A 22,130-nucleotide genomic window follows, 5' to 3' on the forward strand; every position below is an offset into this window, starting at 1 on the left:
TTTCTTCCAGGTCAACCCTGGGAAAGGCCAAACTTTTGATATGCTAAGTGGGAGCTGAAGGCATTTGGGAAGATCTTAAATCAAGACAGTGTCATCCTGACTTTCACAGCCATTGACTTATGCTCTTCTTGAAAGCCAAAACAATCCTTGTCCTCTTGTGGCATTTCTCATCTCCTCGTGGTCTTCCTCATTCCTTAAAGCTACCTCAGGCACCAGGACAAAGGTTCTATATATAGAATGGCAAGAAGGGGAAATTATTAATATAATTAAAAACATTACCTTCTTGCATACCTTGAACACTGTATATTAAGTTTTGCATGTGTGTTTCAAAGCCTTGGGGACATTCACTGAAGAGTTTGGGTCTCTACAGAAATATAAATATTTATATAAAAAATGTAGCCTATTAAAATAGAACGTACAACAACTTCATTGTTTTTGGAAAAACTTAGTGTTAATGTTTTTGACTAAGAATATCTTTAGAGGAAAGAATCTACAAAATTAAATTGAGTAGCAATCCAATGTATTCGCTAAAAAGCAATTATCAGTTACTCTTAGGATGTATTTATACCAAATAGCTAGAAATTCTCTGCATTTGTATTTTAGCGTGTGCTTTCAAATTCCCAGTTCTCTGCAATTATAATTAACCTGTCTTTCCAATGCGTGCATTTCTGCTCAGCTCTTGTTTTAGAAGTCCAAAGTGACATTGTGACTGGAGCCAAGCTTGCTGTGTGTAAGCCCGTAGCAACTTCTGGAGAAGAGAAGCAAATTATAGAGCCAGAGGAAGAGCAAATGCAAAAAAATGCTTTAACAACAGGAAGTGCTCTCAGTAAAACTCTGTAAGTGATCAGTGTGGCCAGAAAAGCTGCCTGCTTAGTATTTGAACTCAGCTCATTAGCCTGATAACAGCACTGAGCCCAGTAGGGAACCCATGCCAAGTGCGTGAAATGGATGTCAGGTGAAGAGCTCATATTGAATCGGTTTCCTGGCAGAGGGATAGTGCTGGAGCTTCACTGGTCTACCATCACAATGATCTTCTTTCAGTCATTTTTGTCATAATGCCACTATTTTTTAAAGACTAGAATATTAGAATTGCAGACATTTATTTGAAGGATCCATCATGTTTTGTTTCCATAAATGTGGACCTTAGGTATGCTTCTTCCCTAACGTAGTTTCAAGTTGGGGGCATGTTAATGTACAGCTACCATCCTGGACTCTGAAATGGCTTTCTGATGGGACTCATCTCCACAATCATCTCCTTTCAATTCACATGAAGTTCTATCTGTGGACAACTATCTTTCTAAAACACAATCCTTTTTGTACAATTCTTTAATGGCTACCTGTGTAGACAGAAAAAAAAAAATGTTTAGTCTGGAATCCTGAGCCCTTCTGACCCTGGTCCAGGCCTGTCTTTGAACATCCTTGTCACCCCCATGCCTGCCTCACTCTACCTTTTTTTCTTCCTGCCACGTGAACTCCACCCTCCAGCTCAGCAGCTACAAGCTGTCACCTGCACATGGCATGCTCTGAGCTACATTCCCTTCTATCCACCTGAAGTGCCTTGACTTGCCCTGTCTTTATCCATGGAATAATTTTTCATCATTGAAATAAATTATAGCAATGATCATAGATAAAAGATTCCACACACCCTCTGCCACCCCCTTACCACTCAAACAACCACCAACCTGGGAATTCCTTGAGGGCAAAACCTCTGTCTTTTTTTGAAGAGAAAGATAAACTGATTTTAATCATTATTGAATAAATAAATGATAAAACCACAAATAGTTAATCTATTGCCATTGCAGTAACTGTGAAAATTAATTTACATATAATTGTTATAACCTGTCTAAAAACAGTTTCTGTCCTTAATTATAAGAATATCAACTTTTATTTTAGGGTTCAAACTTTTAGATTTTGATGAGTGAGTCATCTGGTTCGATGTCCTATACCAACAGAGACATCAGAAAACCTTTGTCAGAGAAAATGATTTGGCCTACATGGCATATTACTCAATGGTTAGGGAACTGACCACAAACTTTCAGTCTTCTTCTAAAATATGTATCATTTGCCGCTGAGTTATCTAATGAAGAGAAACTAAGAAAAAGAACATCTTTGAGAACAAACACTGACAGTGTTCTCTGATTCATAGATTTCAGCAGACTTGGAGTCCTTGAGGTACAAGTGATGGAGCCCACTCAAAATACAATCCAGGATACAGGCAGGCCCTTTTGATACAGTCTTCTTGAATACTCCTAAAAACAGGGAGATCACTAGGCAGCCCATTTTAATGCTGAAATAATTATTTAAAAGCATCTCCATCCTATGATTTTTTTCTATTGGGTATATTTCTATGCAATGCCCTATTCCTCTGCTACTTAAGAGTCCTTAAAATATTCAAAGCTCCCCATCATTAGCCCACTGGGTTATCTTTTTCCAGGCTAACTTTCATTGGTTCTTTGAACTATTTTCAATGAGTCGATTTTAAATCATCTTACATTAGGAGGTCACTGTAAGATTTCCCTAGACGTCCTTAGATATGTTTGGTTGGCAGTTTTTACCTATTTGGCAAATAGGATGGCTTAAGAAAGGACTGGACCATAAATCTGGAAGGAACCCTTTTGATAGATGTGTTCTGTGCAAAGATTTCTGATAAAAATGGTAAGAAGCACAGTGAAAGAGAAACTGTGGAAGCATTGGCCTCTGCTGTGATGCCTTTTGGAAGGAAAGGCTTTCAGAGCCTGGCACTGGGATGGGGGTGGCGACATCTTTCCTTTTCCTTGCTGTACTGCAGGTAGGCCCTGCCCTCCTGGTAAGCTTCCTCTCCTACTACCTTTCCCTTTACTCACTGCATATCTGTCACACCAGTGTCTCTGTCCCTCAAAAGAGACAAACATATTCTTGCTCCAGAGACTTTCCATTTGTTCTTTTCTCTGCCTGGAATGCTCTCCCTCCAGATCCTCACATGGCTGACTCCTTCTCATTGTCCAGGTCTCAACTCAAACATCTTCTCTCAGAGGAGCCTTCTCTGAGTCCATTCCTAAAGTAGACCCCACCCCAACCAACTTGTATCACAATATTCTGTTTTATTCCCTTCTGGCACTTATCTTGTTTATTTATTCATTTTCTTATCTGTCTGCTCTCCGCTAGAATGCAAGCTGCATGAACTCTGATAAATTATGTTTTGTTTACCACTGTATTCTAACACTTAGAATTCTCTAGCTATCATATAGTAAATGTTCAATAAATATTAAAGACATGAATAATTAGTTTTATGAATGAATGGATAGACAAATGAATGAATTTAATATAGCCAAATGAATTTGAAAATGACCGTTTTAAAATTGACTTGATTCTACTTCATTTGTCTGGAAACCCAAGAGCATATACAATAGATAAATTCCAAGTTAAAAAATGAAACATCTGGATTTGGAGGAAGAATATTGTTTACACATTACTAAATGTGTTAAAACTAAAAACGACCTTTTCCTCCCTCTTTTTCTCAAAGAAATGGAGTTCCTGAGAAAGCTGTTTTTTGTGTGTGTGTTTTGTTTTGTTTTTTATTTTCAACACAAGATGGCACTGTTGTTTTTTAACAGTTACTGAGAATTTTCATTTGAGAAGCAGCTTGTGCTGCTGTTCCGAATAGTGATTACTCACCAATTTCATATCCACATATCATACTTTTGTTACACTGGAAAAGTGTATGGTCTGCTTTGCTAACACAGGAGTTGTTTCAGAAGATTTTGGTGCATGAATTCGTCATGCATGGGTGGGGTCTGGCCAGACTGGCCAGGGAAAGGGAAATGGGCTGTTGGCCGGCCTGCATGCTGGTCAAACTCCTGGTCAAGGGGACAATTTTCATATTAGCCTTTTATTATATAGAATATATACTGAGTGGCCAGATTACTATGCGTTTAGAGATCATAATATTCTGGCCACTCAGTGTATACAGATCTGTGTGGTGGCTATGCTTCCATGCTCTTCTTCACCTTAAGAAGCCAGAAGGCGGGCACAGTTATTCCAATGATGACTATTTACTCTGAGTGTTTTAGTACATATTCTCTATTAGAATCTGGCACTATTAATGCCAAGACTATTTGAGTCTCCCTAGATTCCTCTATTGAGTGGAGAAGTTAAGTTAATTAAGATTCCGTTAATGTTGTCTAATGAATAAACTTTATGAAACCCAACAATCTAGCTGTACAGTTCCAAACAGAAATATGACCCACTTAAGGGATAGGTACAAGGATTCTCCATACATGTCTGTTAGGGATTTCTTAAACTACTAAATATTAGGTCTAGTAATAATTAATGTCGTTTTCTAATACTTTTTTTTTAAATCGAATTTATTTAAACAATACATCAAAATTTAACCAACAATATAGTTGCCGTTGTTTTCTACTACTTGTGCCCAACGCTCAGGAAGCATTTTAATCCCTCTGTTGTAAAATTCTTGTGATTTTGATGCAAAAAATTCGATCAATGCATTTTTGAGGCATTCTTCATTATTAAATTTTTTTCCAAGAAGAAAGTTTTGCAAAGAATGAAACAAATGGTAATCGGAAGAGGCAATATCAGGAGAATATGCAGGTTGAGGGAGAACTTCCCATTCCAACTGGCGCAGTTTTTCAGCAGTGATTCTTGCAGTATGCGGTCGTGCGATATCGTGGTGAAGAATTACGCCCTTCCGATTAATCAGCACGGGTTCTTTTTCTCTTAAAGCTTGGGCTAACCTTTCCAATTGGGCACTATACACTGCACTTGTAATGGTTTGGTTAGATGGTAAAAGTTCATAATGAAGAATTCCTTTAAAATTCCACCAAACACACAACATCACTTTTTTCGCATGCAAGTCAGGTTTTGGCGTGGGCTGCAGAGCCTCATTTTTGTCCAACCATTGAGGCCGCCTTTTCAAATTAACATACAGCACCCATTCTTCATCTCTAGTAACAATTTGCTCTAAAAACGGCAAACGGTTTTGACGAGAGAGGAGCCAACTGCAAATTGTGACTCTTTGATTACGGTTGTTGTCGGTCAACTCATGAGGAACCCATTTTTCGAACTTTTGGACTTTGCCAAGTGCACGCAATTGATTGGAAATTGTTTTCTGTGAACAATTTAAAGTTGTCGCAAGCTCTTGTTGGGTAATTTGAGGATTTTGCACCAAAAGAGCTTGAAGAGCTTCTTGATCAAAATTGGACACACGGCCTCGATCACTCTTGTCATCTAACGAAAAATTTCCCTTGCGAAATTTCTCAAACCAACGCTGGCATTTTCCGGCACTAACTGCATCTTGACCAAGAGCACTACAGATGTTTTTTGCAGCCTCACTTGCTTTTCTTCCTAATTGGAACTCGTAAAGCATGCAGTGCCGAATATGCTCTTCATCCGCCATCTTCTTAGCCCTAGTTTTGCAACAAAAACCAAACCAAACACAAACTTTTTCAAACAAAACTTGTTAATTGCACTTCACACGTTCTGTAGATACCACATGTTTGAAGGTTATGTCAATACAAGTCAACGCCAAGCAAGATTTTAAACAAATGTTTAAAAACGACATTAATTATTACTAGACCCGATAGTCTTAGTCTTATAATTTTTGAAATATAATACATGGCCTATTTTTTTCCGAGTAAACCTAACAAAGATGAATGCTGTTCATTATGTGATAAAGGAATTTTATTTGCAATTTTATATTAAAATATGTAAATTATGTATTAGTAGGATATGGATTTGCAATGTTAGGCATCCCTATGGAAATCTGATTTACAGATCTGTCAGTATCCTTCAGGGTACGATCAGAATGCACCTCAGAGAAAATTCTGGGAGTATGAATCCAAATTCTTAGACTTGTGTTTGTTTATAAACCTCGATAGAGATTCACATGCAAAAGCCCATCTCCGAATGAAGGCACGTCACACGCCTTTCAAATATGCATGGCAGAAACCTTCTCATATCTCTGACGAGGGCGACCATTTTCCAAAGAAAATGCAGGAAGAGATCTTGGAAAATGTGGAACCACAGAGAGAATACAGGTAAAAAGTTTCAGTGGATTCCTTATAGAGTTTTCTAGCTGATCTTAGATTTTTCTCACTTTGGGGCAAGAATATTCCTAAGGATTTATATTACTGTTAGCTGCTATTTACATCAACGTATACATTTTTGTCTTCCTTGTGTTTTTAACTGAAGTATTTGCAAGTACTGATAGGAAGGAAGGTCCTTTACACTTTAGCTAAATAATACAATTTATTTTCACTGGTGTGTCTTTTCTGTTAAAACTCATCCATCTTTGCCTCCTGAGAAATTAGCACAGAGCTTATATATTTGTTGAATAAATATGTGAATGAACTTATGTATTAACATGTAAGATGCCCTGATGTCTTTAAGAAATTAGTAAAATGCAACTTCTTCTTTTTTAAATTTTATTACTTTCTGATCAGTGCCCAGTGAAATGACAGCAATCTATCATCTTTAGACATTTACTTAACATTATAGCAGGTTATATGTATTAAATAGTCTTGGCACTTAAACATTTAGCATTAGTCTATGCACTATAAACTAATATATGTTTATATTAGTCTATTAATATAAACATCTATTAGTTTTAATAGGTGTTTATAAATTAATTTAATTGCCGGTGCATTGTGATGCTTAGTATGTTTAATAAGCTTACTTAATCCCTTAAGAGTCTTAGTAAGAGATTACTTTAAATTAACTTATTTGCATATTATTATTTTATTTTATATTGAGTTGTTATGAGTACGAATTGTTAGGGAAAATTGAAAAACTTGGAGAATAATGTTCTATTTGCCAGGAGTCTAGATAGAGGATAGAAACACTCATGGTTTAAACAGAACTCCTTTATTTTTCTCTGTTTTGATTCTACATGCCTTCTTTTTCTAACTTCTTTTTCCACTTTAACTAAATTATCTCTTCATCTGAATGTTTTTTTGTTGTTGTTGTTGTTCTGATTAGCTTCTCATATTCTCTCGGATAAACATTTATTTCTGTTACTAAATAAACTCAGAATTCTACTTTGTACATCACCGTTATAGTGCAAATAGCATCGCTGCTGTCCCAAGGGTAATGGCTCACCATTGTAAGTGAATTTGGTTCACAGCGGGTCTCCTGCCCACAGAACCTGCCATCTCCAGCACATCAAGGGCACGAGGTACTTTTCTGCACATAATGGGATTTTCTTTATCTCAGCCATTCTCCAAAGTGGAGTAAATTGCAGAAGCTCTGCCACCAGCAGTTTGAATACAAAGATGGGCAAATCATAAGCCATGCAGCTCCTCAGCTAGTCCTGGGGGTGCGAGGTCCAGACCTGCGTTCAGGCATGGAGGTGGTTTTGGTGGAGAAAAAAGCCAATGACAGTCATCAACGCTGGATGCACAAGGAAGGCAGCAGGTGAACGCATTATATTTAGGGGTCAATATAGCAACAAGTGAGTGGGAGATTTGCATGGTCCCCACAGAGCAGGCTCATGTATATTTGAGGGCTTTGGATTTTCTGTTTAACATAGCCAATACATTTTTATCCTATTCAAGGAAGAGAAAGAGAATGAGAGCAAATGTAAATGTTCAGTAGTCTACACACAACTTATTTGCTATTGATTCAGAGAAGAAACATGAAATCTGACCTACTGGGTTCATAGTTTTAACTGGCCTTTGAGATCAAGAGAAAACTGGACTCTCACCTAGTTTTATTTTTATGATTTGAAGGAATAAAGTAAGAATTCAAAAAGACCTCATTTTTTAAAATTTGCTTTTCATAACTCTAGCTCCTGCAGCTCCCCATATACATGCCTCCCCTCCCGTCCTTCTATCAAATAGTCAACTGATATGACACAGTGAAAACTAATTCTTACCTATACAAATATATTAAGCCAATCTGATGGGTGACTCTTGTTTGGATCCATATTCAAGCCAACCACTATCAGACAGTTATTGCTAAGACAATCAAAGGAAATTCAAAGCAGTCTGGGCACCAAATAATATAATATGAAGGAAGTATTGTTAATTGTATTGGGTATTATAATGGTTATTTAAAAAAAAAAAAGGAAGAAAACCCAGATCACTGGAATGAATATATATATATATATATATATATATATATATATATATATATATATATATATATATCAGATAAAATTAAGAGCTATCTCAGATTTACTTTAAAATATTCCAGCAAAAGCAAAAATGTTTAAAGTTGGGAGGGAATGAATGAAACAAGAGTGGCAGAATGTTGTTTACTGTTGGGTCCATGGTGGTTTCTTCAACATTTCTCTCTGTTTTTTGTGTGCATGTTTGAACATTTCCTTAACAAGAAAGAAAATAACTCCTTGGTTTTTAGATTGGTTTGCTTCAGGTTCTACCATTAGTGTTTTATGGTGGGTCTCCAGGGGCCTCTTCAGTCTTTTGAAGTGCCATATAAAATTTGTGTTTGTGTATCTCTGCAATACAGTTGTTTTTTTCTGGAAAGGAACTGTGATTTTCATTGGATTCTCAAAAGGTGTGTGATGCAAAAGGCTTAGGAATTGCTGCTTTGACAGAGATTGCATAAACTTCAGCAGGGGGCAGCAGAGGGCCCAGCATGTGCTGGAAAAGGGGCTAGCCTTCATCTGCTCACTGTCTGAGATGAGCAAAACTGCCAGCAAGGGAGACTTGCTGGGCTTGTTTTACAGAAAGCTGAAAAGCCAACATGTAGATGGACCTGGTGAGTGTTTTCCTTGGCCCCATTCATCCTAGCCTAGCTAAGCTGTCTTTGCAATGGGAAGCTAAGAAGCAGGTTTTTGACCCTGTGAGTGGCTTGCTTTATGAGACCAGAATGCATTCATTCAGCTGTAAAGAATGTTCATGGGGCAGTGTTTTAGGGTTAAGAACAAAACAATAAATATCCCTGCCCCTACAGAGTTGGTACTACCCCATCTCTATGTTTTTAGAATTCAGCAATGCATCTTACAGACTTGGCTTTTTGTATTATAGTACAGGTCCTGCTTGAGCCTCAGTTGGAATTCAAGCATGGCTGAGGAACTAGGGTGAACACACATGGGAAATGTGACCCAAGAGAAGAGAAAGCCAAGCATGATGAGTTTAAGTCAGAAACACTTGTTCATTGGAAGAGAGGGCTGTTTCTGGGTCCTCCTGAGTGTCTGGCACTGGTTTCATTTTTCATCCCCATTGCTGTAGAGAGAGTAGGAGGAGGGCATGGCTATTTGAGTGAAAATAAGAGAGAAGTTTGCCTAAAACTCTAAAACATTGGACTATGATCTGCACTGCTTTGGAAAATTTAGCCAGCCACATGTAACATGAAAGAGAATAGCCTCTCCCAATCTCCTTCCACTTTCCAAAACACTCTGCATCTCGGTCTTTTGGAGGCCTCCCCATTGTCAAGCCATAGAAGAGAGGGGCCATTGGTGGGAAATGGTGGTATTTATTGACTGATCTCTGGTGGGAAACTCCAGAAGAGGTGGAGTGAGGAGGAGGTGTTGTGAAGCAGGATTTGCTCATGAGCACAAACTCCACAAACATTTGGACAGAGGTTTTACAGAAGTCTGGATGATTAATTGTGGGCACGATTTAGAGCACATGTGTCAAACACAAGGCCCGCGGGCCAAATCCGTCCTGCCAGGCCTTGCAATGTGGCCCACACCGCGCTGTCATCACTGCACTCTGCTGCGTTTCCATCACAATGACAGTTTATGACTGTTCAGTAAACCATTCGGCCCGCGATTTAGGCTGGATTTTAGATTTTGGCCCCTTCTCTGATTGAGTTCAACACCCCTAATTTAGAGGAATATATATGTCCTATGGCACAAGTGTGTCTGCCAAGTGAGAGTAATTCTTTCTTTCACATTTCCCCTTGGCATCTGGCTGTGTGGGTTTGCCCCCCCACCCCCACCCCAAGCCCTCCCCCGGCCTAATTGGGTATTGAAACCCATCAGTTCTGATTACCTGGGGAGGCCTGGAGAACTTAGGATTGCACTGTATAGCAGAACCTGTAGAAAATTCGTTTATATGAACCACTGTCTTTTGATCCTCCTTATTTTGTCCAGGCAATAAGTTTATGTTTAGGGAGGCAACTGCCCTTTCAGTATTTGGAATAATAGAGCGCAGACAGAGTATCTCACTGCCAACATCATGGAAGGTCCTAAGGGGATCACTGTGCCAAGAATTGTTTACTTTTAGTCCTTTTATTCAGGCCTTGATGGGATAACACATCATTTCAGCTGGAAGGGCAAGAAGTGAGCAAGGGGACACTGAAAGGCATAGGAAATTGCTAATGTCTCAGTAGCTTGGTTTTCAGCCCCACAGAAGAAGGTCCAGATCAACTTTTGAGATAATCTGGCATCTTCCTCCCATTTTCATCTATGGGGGTATCTAGCTAATCATTTGGTTTCTAAAGGGAAATATGAAAAAAAAAATATGAAGAAATCCTCAGGGATGAAAATTCCCTCGTCACACTCAAGATTATAGAGGGGGAAATTCAGCATCATTGAATATGGAGCTCAAAGTAATCTTTTCTAGTCTTAGTCACTTGATTCCAAAACTAGGTAAACTGAGGCCTAGGGAGATTAAGTGTCTTGCATGTGTTCCTAGCATGGGTTAATGTAAGAGACAGTGGTATTGGGCTGGATATTGCTAGGACACAGAGTAATTTCTCACCTTGCTCTTTGGCATGCAGGGGGTTTTGTGTAGAGTTCTATAAGCTCAGGCTTCCTGCAGAATATAAGCATTCCTGCTGTGGGCTAGCACCAGTTAGCTACATTGTTCAAAAAGGAAAAAAAGAAAAACCAACTCCACGATGGCTGAGCAGGGCACTGAAGCCTGAGGAAGCTGCTATATCTATTCTAGTCATTCTAGTCAGCAAAACACAGAGATAGCTAGCTAACTAATCTTGGCATCACAATAGGTTACTGCAGAAATATATACTCATTCATTCGTTCACATACTATTGAATGCCAATAAAAATGCAAGGTGCAAAGTCCTCAACATGCTGAGGCTGCAGAAAAGAGAATATAGAATATCAGCTCCCTTGCCTTGTTCACCATCTTCATAAACGCTAAGAAGGTATTTGAAAAAAAAGGAATATCCACTTTGGATTTAAAATGATACTTCATTAACAATAGGAGGAGGGAATACATTGTAAGATTAATGGTGATTATCTTATAGAAGTCAGAGTAATGTTTAAAATTGTGTTATAATTTTACTATAGTCTTCAGTACTTCATATATTTTTACAGCAAGAATATATGGTTCTATGTTCAGAGATTTAAATTAGATATCTGGAACTTTTTCAATCTTGAAAAATATATTACTTTTATAATAGATCCCTTCTCTACTCCCACATCATTAAGTTTTATGTTCAGGAGGAGTTGTATTTTCCACAGCAGGAGTGCCGCTATTGGTCTGTAATGTAACTATGTTGACAGAGGGAAAGAATTGGCTCTTTCCATACAGACAAGAGCCTAAAATGTTCAGTTTATTTTTGCTTTTAAGTGATGCAAGGAAAAGAATTTGAAGGTTTTAGCTCAATATTTTTCATTTTGTTTTCCAATCGAGGGGGCCTTATGTTAGCTCCAATAAGATTACATAAAAACATTCACCACATATCGTGGATTTTTAGGGAAAAGCTCCTTTAGAAAAAAAAACGAGGGAAATCTTTTTTAAAAATCACAACCATTAGTAATAATCACTAATATGAGTATTAGGCAACAGACAACATTCAGCGCATTTCATATGCATTAACTCATTTAATTCCCATAATCATATGATCAGGTATTACCTCATTTTACTGATGAGCATACTGAGGCAGAGTTGTTAAGCAGAGCTGTAGAGCTACTGACAGGTGGATCCAGGACTCAAACTAAGGCATTGTGGCTCCCACGCCAATACACTGCCTCCCTCCCATAGCAACTAAATGGGGGAGGAGAGTATAGCAGTCTGGGTACAATCTGGAGGCAGAAAACGTACAGTGATTTAAACAGAAGAAGTTTAACAGACATTATTTTTAAACAATGATAAAAGAGTAATTATCAGATATTTAAACAAATACACATTCTATATGATACTGTAAGGCTGAGGAAGAGTATGCAAGAAAGAACAGACTTGGACTTCGGCCCCCAAGAAAGAACAGACTTGGACTTCGGCCCCTCCCCAAGGCTAGAGTTCAAAACCCATTGGAAAGGAATGTTGCAGCCCACTGGATGGCAAAGAAAGGCGCTGCTTTGCCTGGCCAGACTTTGTCTTTGGCTGCTGGGCAAGCAACAGTCAGCCCTCTGGAACATAAATGGGGGTGTAACTGGTTCCCAGGCACATGGGCATATAAAGAGAGTGGGGGTGCTGGCGTGGCAGAAGGCCTGGGGCATGCAGGATCTGTGTCAGGAGAGCCTCAAGCAGGCGATCAGGAGGCCAAGTCAGGGCTGTGAAGGTGCCGAAGGCCCATGCATTCTGGGCACCTGGTTGGGGAAGAGCATCACTGGATATCCCACTCCCAATTAGGGATGCCATACACAGCCAGAAAGAGGAGCCCCTTCCTCCTGCAGGGCCCTTCCAGCACTTTCCGTGAGAGCCCTTAACATCATGCCTGCTGCAAAATGGATGTAAAACAGAATTCACATCCATTATGGAGGCAAGAAGTAACACACTAATAAGTGGCACAGAGGGAACTCTAAGCTGGTCATGCTGCTGTGTAATGTGCCTAATCCTGTTTTCCCAAGGACCTTTCACCTGGTGAGGAACACAGAGCTTGTGCTGGCAGTGTCTATGGCCAAGACGGGGAATAAAGCCTGCAGCTATCCAGTTATTCTTCAGGTAAGACACACACACACACACACACACACACACACACACACACACACAATCATGGCCCTTTATTTAGTTAAATGCAAGTAAAGCTCTATGCGTCCTTGTTGTGGAGAAAGAAATTGGATGTCACAGAATCCTATCTTGAATGCTATTGTTAAAATATTTACAACCTTCTGCTTAGATTTCAAATTGAACATGTTCATGTAGCTCTTAATTTAGTTTAATCCAACAGATGGTGGTTGTGGCTTGCTGTATGTCAGGAGCTATGCTTTCTACTTAAATCAATTCCAATGGCAAGCATGAGCAACTGTCCCAGCAGCATTCACATGGCTTGCGGTCTTAGTGGTGGGTACAGTCAGTGGAATGAATGGCTGCTAGATGCACCACACGTTTTAAGTTCAGTGGCAACTAGAGTGAAAGAACATGGTCAGAAAGCTCTTCCTGAAGGATGTGAGCTCAATAGTGTTAATTCTAATTATACTTTTAACATACTTTTTGCAGATATTTATAGCAGCAAATTTGGAGACTCTAAAGAAGTCTGGCTTCATTTAAGTTTTAAGCAAACACCTGGGCAGCTCTTTCCTTTTATGTTTGTATGTCGTCCTCACTTATTTGTAATCAAAGACACTCCTAAATAAATATGTGTCTATGTGCGTTTTTCTTGGTAGGAGGGGAGAAAGTTTAGGCGCCTCTCTGCTCTGAATTTATTTTCTGATTCCTCCACAGTCTTTACCTTCTTTTTGGTGAGCAGAGTTATATTGTCTCCAAGTAACATTTATTTTATCCCATGGTTTTTTTTAACAGCAATGAATCCAAAATTGGGACAAAGCAATCTGGACAAATATCAAAGCTTAATTAAGTCTTCTATCCTGGTGATAAATATGGGCTTAAAATTTGTTCTAAGAGACACAGTATATATATATATAGCATCACATTCTTCCCTGTCAGGTGCCTCTTTGACAGCCAGCGAGATAAAAACCTCATGCAGATGCAAATTTAGTACCTTAATCAGTTTCATAAAATTATAGATATGGATGTTTCCATTAAGGTTTCCATTTTATAAGAAATGAGTTTGATGCCAAGATAATTTGTATTAGCTTTCAAGATTTTTTGTGATTGCTGCTGGTGTTTCATTTTTATTTCTTGAAGCAATCAGTTTATGAGAAAATATTAAAGTTCAAGTAAATAAATAACAATGAGGCATGTTAGGTTAATCTTACTAGGCTCCCCCTCCCTGTTCCTTGAAATATAGTCTTTGTTCTCATACCTCTGAGAGATGCTCTATTAATTGACCTATTAAATAAATTCTTAAGGTTCATTTATTTTCCTCTTTACTATCAATATCTCCTTGATAAAGTAAGTGTTATTCATTATAAAGTTCCTCCATGTGTCATATGTTTAGTTGGAACTAATCTGGTTTAATTTCTCTTAAATTGAAATAACTTATTTCTTTACTTATGCCTGAACCAAGTTATATAATTTGAATAAGTATGCTATTTCCAATACATACAAAGCTGAGTGTATTCAAATTTTAAAAAATCCTTCTTGATGACCAGTGAAATGTAAATTAAAATATCATCAAGGTATTAAGTTGAAGATGTTTTGGCAAGAGTGTGAGAAAAACAGGCCATTTCTTATACTATTGGTGGACTTGTAACTACAGTAACTTTCTGGAAATTATTGGCTGTGATAAAGTTCAATATTTAAAAGTTGTGTTCTTTTATTTACAAATCTCTTTGAGAAGTTTGTTCTAAAGAAGTTTTAGATTTACACAAAGATTTATCTGAAAATTTTTATTTTTATTTTTTGCTTATAGTAAGGAAAACTTGAGAATCTACATGTTTAATTTTTAGAGACTGGTAAAATAAAATATCCCTAAAAGTAAATAGTATATATCCTTAAAAATGTTAAAAAAAAAAAAAAAAAAAGATTCGTGGAATATTGTTAAGTAAAAACAAAAACAAACCTAATGCAGTTATCAAATTGTATATATTTTGTGATCCTATTTTTATAAGTTAAAAAATGCATATTTATAAATATACTAGTGCCCTAGTGCACAGATTTGTGCACATTGAAAGGAAATTAATTAGAAGGTGGCCAGCGGGGCGGGACTGGGCAAGACGGGCAGGACACACCGTGGAGCCAATCTCCCATGGTCCCTCCCCAGCTGACTGCACCTGGGGTGGTGTCACAGTTAAAAGAGCATCTGCCGAATGAGTGGGGTCCCTCAGGCAGGTGGGGTCCCTCGGTCTGGCCTGCAGAGATCAGGCCAAAACTGGCTCTCCAATATCCCCTGAGGGATCCCAGATTGCAAGAGGGTGGTTCTCTGGTGATGCACTTCAGAACTGGGCTCCTCCTTGCTGGTTCCAGGGTGTGTCATCTGAGAACTGCTTCTGCCAAGTCACTGCAGCTTGGCAGCTCCTGTGTTGAACATCTGCCCCCTGGTGGTCAGTGCACATCATAGCTACTGGTCAGATGGTCACTTAGCCTTTTATATATATATATATATATATATATATATATGTGTGTGTGTGTGTGTGTGTGTGTGTGTGTGTGTGTGTGTATATATATATATATATATATATATATATATATATATATATATATATATATATGTATATATGGGACTGTAGCTATTGAAGCTTTGCAGACGGGTCCACAGGCCTTGGAAGGGCAGGCTCTGGCCAGCCATTAGCCCAGCTTCTGGCTGAGCAGCGCTCCCCCTGTGAGAGCACACTGACCCAGGTGCAGTCAGCTGGGGAGGGACCATGGGAGATTGGCTCCACGGTGTGTCCTGCCCGTCTTGCCCAGTCCCGCCCCGCTGGCCACCTTCTAATTAATTTCCTTTCAATGTGCACAAATCTGTGCACTAGGGCACTAGTATATTTATAAATATGCATTTTTTAACTTATAAAAATAGGATCACAAAATATATACAATTTGATAACTACATTAGGTTTGTTTTTGTTTTTACTTATATATATATATATAAGGCTAAGTGACCATCTGACCAGTAGCTATGATGTGCACTGACCACCAGGTATATATATATATGTGTGTGTGTGTGTGTGTATATATATATATATATATATATATATATATATATATATATATATACACACACACACTAGAGGTCTGTTGCACAAAATTTATGCATTTGGGGGGGTCCCTCAGCCTGGCCTGTGCCCTCTCACAGTCTGGGAGTCCTAGGGGGATGTCTGACTGATGGTTTAATGGGCCTAAGCCATCAGTCAGACTGCCTTAGCATTGCCAGGGTGTTGGGAGAGGCTCCCACTACTGCTGCTGTGCTCACCAGCCATTAGCCCAGCTTCTGGCTGAGCAGCGCTCCCCCTGTGAGAGCACACTGACCATCAGGGGGCAACTCCTGCATTGAGTGGCTGCCCTCTGGTGGTCAGTGTGCATTATAGTGACCAGTCATCCTACCATTTGGTCATTTGCATATTAACCTTTTATTACATAATATATGTTGTAGATGAGGCTACCTAGAAACCATAAGAAATGCAAAAAATTCACTGTTAACTCATTCTCAAATTGCTCCCACTTAAAATCAAATTGCCTCCCTGTGGGGCATGTACTACACCTTGGGAACCACTGGGCTTGACACTTCCTCTCTGAGCTTCATTTCTGAATACATGTGCATATACCACGGGAATTGTAATCTCTTATCCGCCTACCTCATTGGGTTGTCAGGAGAAGGTTCTGAGCTAATAAACCTAAAAATGTTTCAAGTAAGTGATGTCTACATGGGAAGGGATTGTTATTTGTAAGCCATGGTAGTGGCTGCTGATTGGAGGAGGAGAGCATGATTGTTTCCTGGGACTGTAGCTATTGAAGCTTTGCAGAGGGCTCCACAGGCCTTGGAAGGGCAGGCTCTGGCCAGCAGCTGTGAGGCAATGGAGGCACTGGTGGGGGGGGGGGGGGCCTGTAAGGGAGTGCTAGGGGGCAGCAAGGCCGAAGGGGGAGTAACTATCAACCCCCCGCCACTTGGTGCCATTCTTTAAATTGTAGCTGTATGTGCTCAGGAAGGAGCTCCAATCTCCTGGAGCAGGGCAGGGGCCAAGCTAGGGTGGAGCCAGGTGGGCTAGGAAGGTGGGTTTAGCCATGCCCCTGGTGAGGTTCAGTAGACTTCCCCTGTGAAGAAGGCAGTGTTGCTGTCAGAGGGGATGGCTCTGACCCTGGGGGCCACTCAGGCATGCCTCCACCTAGGTCTGGAGTTGTAGGAAGGAGAAGCATGCCCATCCCCAGCAGAGGGGGCCTGGCAGCAGTGGGTCCCAGGGTCCACTGATGGATCGTTGCCAGCATGCTATTGTTGTAGGCACCCCTGGTGGTGGGGGGGTGGGCAGGAAAGAGATTGGGAGTCAGATGTTCCGGCTGCAGCTACCCCCAAGGCTAAGTCTTCTTCCCATCCATCTGGTCAGCCTCCTCATCCCCCTGGGTTGCGGGGGCTGGGGTAGGATGTCTGTGTAGGAGGATTAGAAGAGCTGTCCCTGGCTGCTTCCTCTTCTTTCTTTGCAGTCTGGGCTCCTGTCAGGCACTCTTCTCAGATTCCCGGGAACTTGGCTCTGGCCACCCCGCCCCTTCGTGGCTTTCTGCAGCCCCCACCCGACTCGGTTTTCCCTGACTACCCACCTGTCTGGAGGCTGCCGGGGTGCCATGCTGCAGGCAGTGCAGTCCTGAGGCAGGAGGTGGGGGTCTGGGGAGCAGCTCCAGTAAAGTTTAGTAAACCCCAGGTCAGCATTGGGATTGGGCTGCGAGGTGTGGGGGAGTCTTCCTGGGCAGGACGAAATCTCACTAGACCCAGAGTCCCACCCACCCTGTGAATGTCATGGTGGTAGTGTCCTGGATAATTTGCATATTCATCTATTTATTTACATATATATATATATAGAAAGAGAGAGAGAGAAAGAGATTATAATAATCAAATATCAGATATGCAGTTATATAATAATCAAATATGTAGTTACAACTACATAGCAAAAAGTAATTATCTGTACTTTCTGAATTTATGCAATGAAAACTATGGCTGCCATAGCCAAATCATATACACTTCCATTTGACTCCAGATTTTGTCTTTTCTTTTCTTTTTTTTCTTTTTTTTTTTTTAGAAATATAAGCCCTATAACAATGGGACTTCCAATCAAAAGTGGAATTACATTGAAAATAAGAAAACTTTTACAGCCTTCCACAGCACTGCACTGGATAAGGAAATCACAGCCGCAAATTATGCTGGAATTTGTACATCCTCTGTAGTTGAAGAAAACATTGATCAACCAGTAAGTGCTGCTTCTTCACTTATCATTCTCTAGCTCCACTGAATGAGAGATGTACCATGCCATTTTGCATCTCTCTGGTTTTGACTGTGCTGTCTCCTATACCTCTTCCTATTTTGTCTACGAACTCATACCTGCTAGCAGATATACTGTCAGACTTAAAATGAAACAAGTCAACTTAGAAAGGCTCCCACTACCAAAAGATGAACCATTTAAGCATCAGTATGCTAATTAGTGCAGTGAACTGACATACATGAGATATATTTAAATCCATACTAATATTAAGGAACAGTAGCAACAACTCATTGGTCACAACTAAATGATGCTATGAAACCAATTCATTACTTTGAAAAGTGGAAAATAAAGAATCAAGCTTTTTTTTTTTTCCTTCATTTCCTCAGGATAATAAATTATTGGGTAAGAAGTTTCACTTTATAGAAATACTAGAGGCCTGATGCATGAAATTAATGCAAGAGTAGGCCTTCCTTCCCCCAGCTGCTGGCACTGGCTTTCTTCTGGCACCCAGGACCCAGGCTTCCCTCGAAGCTCGGCTTTATCCAGAAAATCATCCGGAAGAACATCTGGTCTAATTAGCATATTACCCTTTTATTATTATAGATTCTTGCTAATGAATGAATTGGCACACAATTCATCATGAACCCCATGCTTTTCTATCTAAATGATTCTTTCTGTATGTAATATTAATTCATTTCTACCCGAAAGGGGATATTTAATTTTCCGCCTTCCAGTAACTTGTAGAAAAAATGGAAATCAGATGTGCTAACAGAAAAATTCATAGTGAAATTTGAGAATGACATATTTGAAAGTATGATGTCAATGTTGACTTTGAATTGAGATAGCTCTATGTACTTAAAGGAGTAGTTGAACAGAATGGAAAAAGCAGAACAGCCAAGAGCTTGGAATCAGAAGTCACAGTTTTATATCTCATTTCTGCTCTGTGCTACTTAGATATCCTTGTATGAAAACTTTCCTCTCTGAACTTTCATTTTATCTTATGTACTAGTATATTGAGGGTGGTGATACTAACTCTGACTGTACTTAACTTTCAACCTTGTGAGGAACAAAGCTAATTAGAGAGACTATGTGAAGGTAGTTTAAAATGTTATCATGGAAATTTTCATGCATATTCAAAGTTGAGACAATGAATTTTCAGGTATCTTATCAAAATTCAACTCTTATCAGGGTTTAGAAACATTTACAACCCCCCAGACATGATATATAACTTCACCTCAAATGTAAGGATACACCTCTGAAAAATTTGAACATTTTCTTACATAATCTTTATGCCATTATCACATCTAAAACATTAACAATAATTCCTCAAATGCCCTGTTCTTAATTATATTTTCCAAGTTCTTCTACAAAATTCTTCTTATGGTTGGTTGGTTTTAGTCCAGATAGTTTTATCGTGGCTATCATTGCAAATAATCAGCTACATTGTCTAATGGCCAAATATCAGATGTATAAATTGGTGCTCCTTTACTCCAATAAGTTGTGGTTTTGTTGTTTGTTAGGGTTTTTTGTTGTCTTTTTAATTGTGAGCTCATAGGATTTTTAGATATTCAAATATATTCTGTGTTTTGGTTATCATTCTTTTTGTTTCTTTCAACTTCTCCCACTTTGGGGCTGTGGAGACTCTTCATGTTGGCTCCTGTGTTTTTTTGACACGATTCCATGATGATTTTTCTTTCTGGGCACCACATGATACCCCTTGCTCATTTTGTGTATTTCTTGCTCCAGATATGGAAGTAGCCATTCAGCCATTCCTCCAAGAAACCCTGATCCTGGACAAAGGTTATGCACATTATGTTGAATTGTTATTGTCTCTAAGCATTTTTAGTCAACAGAGTTTGGAAATATGTTATTTTTAAAAATATATGTGGTTTTTAGTGAGCAAAATAATGCATTCATGTTGTGATTTCATTCGGCAATTAGAAAAATGCTTTATTTGTTAAGTGTTCTACAAAAATGCTGCTATAACTTAGGTGTTTCTATATAAATTCACCTTTGTCCCTCTTTTCAGGGATACTATTATCTCTCGCCTTCCGGAAAGAAAAAAATAACGCTGTGCCTGGCCTGTGGACGATCCCTGAGAGCAGGGAAGGGACTGCAGCAGTTGCCTGCAGGGCTGCCGTTCCGCTGTGCCTCAGGCTCCCAGGCCCAAAGGCCCTTCTCACGAGGGCCTTTCAAGACCATCCGTGTGACCGAGGTGTGTAGGGATCTGGGCTCTGCTATTACCTACATGGCATCACTTTCAAAACTTGGATGCACTCATTATCTGCCTTGCACTCAAGTTCATCTCCAAGCGTCCCATTCATCTTCCTCTGATGCACCTTTACCATTTCACCCGCATTGATTCTCTTTTTCCCATGTCGTTTAAAATACATTGTCTATTAATAGTTCGATACATTCTTTGAAGTTAATTGGGCACTTCTGCAGCTTTAATCATCTGCTGACACCTTCCCCTGCTCTCTCTGTTGCTTTTAGATGAGGAAATCATTGCGAATCTTCACTTAGTGGAGCAGCTTTTATGCTTATATCCACGGGGTAAATTCCTTTTTACAAGATACAGCATTTCGGGGAGAATTTGATATGTCGTTGTCGATGACTGTTCATGTCGGGGGAGCCTGAATTCACGCACCCATGTCTAATGTTACTTATAGCTTATGGAGAGAAAAACCTCTGCCACTTTCCTGTGATCTTAATTAAAAATGGCACCATTTTAAAAGCCTTTCTTTCAAGTGTAGACATGAGAAGAGCTAAGGGAACTTACGCCGCTGTAAAAAAGGGAGCGTTGTCTAAGAGGTGGGCAATCTTCGGCCTGGTGTGCTCATCAGGGCTTCCTGCCCATTCTCAGATCACTCTCCTCTCCCCTCCTCAACCCGATACCCATTGTGGGGAGGGGATGAGAAGGGGATAGTAACCGTTACGTACACATCAGCTGAAACAATAACTCTGAAGAAGAAAGGAAGTCAGTCCTCTGGGAAAGTCATCGGCCTCTGCTTTAGGGAGAGTGGAGTAGTGTTTAGGAGGTGGCAGTGAGCTGATTGGAAAGCCCGCCCAGGATCCCATTATCTCAGACAGGGCTTTTCCCGGGGGAGCAGCACCCTGTGCAAGGCTGGACAGGGAAAGGTGAAGTGTGGTGTCCGCACCCTCGTTACCATGTGGTGAAGGCCACGTTCATCCCCTCCTTGTTCATCAGTATCTGCCACCAGAGAAGGGCATCATCCTAATGCTCAAGATTAGGAGAACATCTATACTGTGGGAGTCCCTTTACTTCAACCCGAGGCTCTCTTTGGCCCTGGCTTCCTTCCCATCTGCTGACAAAGAGAAGGCAAAGTAGAAGACAGGAGAAAGATAGGAACACAGCCAGAGCCCCAAGCTCCCCCAAGACTCAACAGCAGCTGGGAAGAGAATGAGTTCTGACCTGATATCCATCCTACTACAGCATCCAATCAAAACCTGTAGCATGTGGAGTCAGTGTTTCAAAATGTAGATGCCACACATATGCACACCCACATATTTATCAAGTTGAGAGACTGGAATATACCCGAATGACAAAACTGGGAAGAAGAAAAAAAAAGCTTGATTAGGCCTATGATTTTTTTTTTTTTAATCAGGCTGATTTATCTTCTTCTGAGGCTGAGAAAACTCTAAGTCACTATGAAGAACATCTATTATCTTTACGGATGAAGACTTGCACAAAAGTTGTAGCTCCTATTGGTACGGCAGCTCAGCTGCAGAAGCCAGTGAAAATAATTGCATACAAAAATGGAGATGGATATCGAAATGGGAAGTTAATTGTGGCTGAAACATTCCCCATGGTAAGTGGCTCTCACTTAACTGCCTCCTGCATCCTTGGAAGTAATGATAATGGTGATTCTTCTGACAAGAAAACAGCAGTGGAATTGAGTGATAAATGTCTCTGGCCAGTTTCACCAATTTATGCTGATAAGATCAAGATCTCTGTTTTCATAAAGATTTTCTTTTTTATTGTATTCCTTAGGAAAATG

The 22,130-nt window shown here is 39.8% G+C and overlaps 1 protein-coding gene across 1 annotated transcript in view; it reads left to right on the forward strand.

The window, feature by feature from the left end:
• The window catches only part of DCDC1 (doublecortin domain containing 1), a 274,158-nt gene that overhangs the window by 224,047 nt on the left and 27,981 nt on the right, over positions 1–22,130 (forward strand). The window contains exons 24-30 of the mRNA XM_045577759.1: positions 677–836; positions 5,874–6,032; positions 7,207–7,407; positions 12,718–12,811; positions 17,932–18,099; positions 20,141–20,326; positions 21,738–21,941. Of these exons, the coding sequence (XP_045433715.1) occupies positions 677–836; positions 5,874–6,032; positions 7,207–7,407; positions 12,718–12,811; positions 17,932–18,099; positions 20,141–20,326; positions 21,738–21,941 (1,172 nt within the window). The remainder of the gene's footprint in view (positions 1–676; positions 837–5,873; positions 6,033–7,206; positions 7,408–12,717; positions 12,812–17,931; positions 18,100–20,140; positions 20,327–21,737; positions 21,942–22,130) is intronic.

Source organism: Pipistrellus kuhlii, unplaced genomic scaffold (genome assembly GCF_014108245.1).
Source record: "Pipistrellus kuhlii isolate mPipKuh1 unplaced genomic scaffold, mPipKuh1.p scaffold_m20_p_9, whole genome shotgun sequence".
Taxonomy (NCBI): domain Eukaryota; kingdom Metazoa; phylum Chordata; class Mammalia; order Chiroptera; family Vespertilionidae; genus Pipistrellus; species Pipistrellus kuhlii.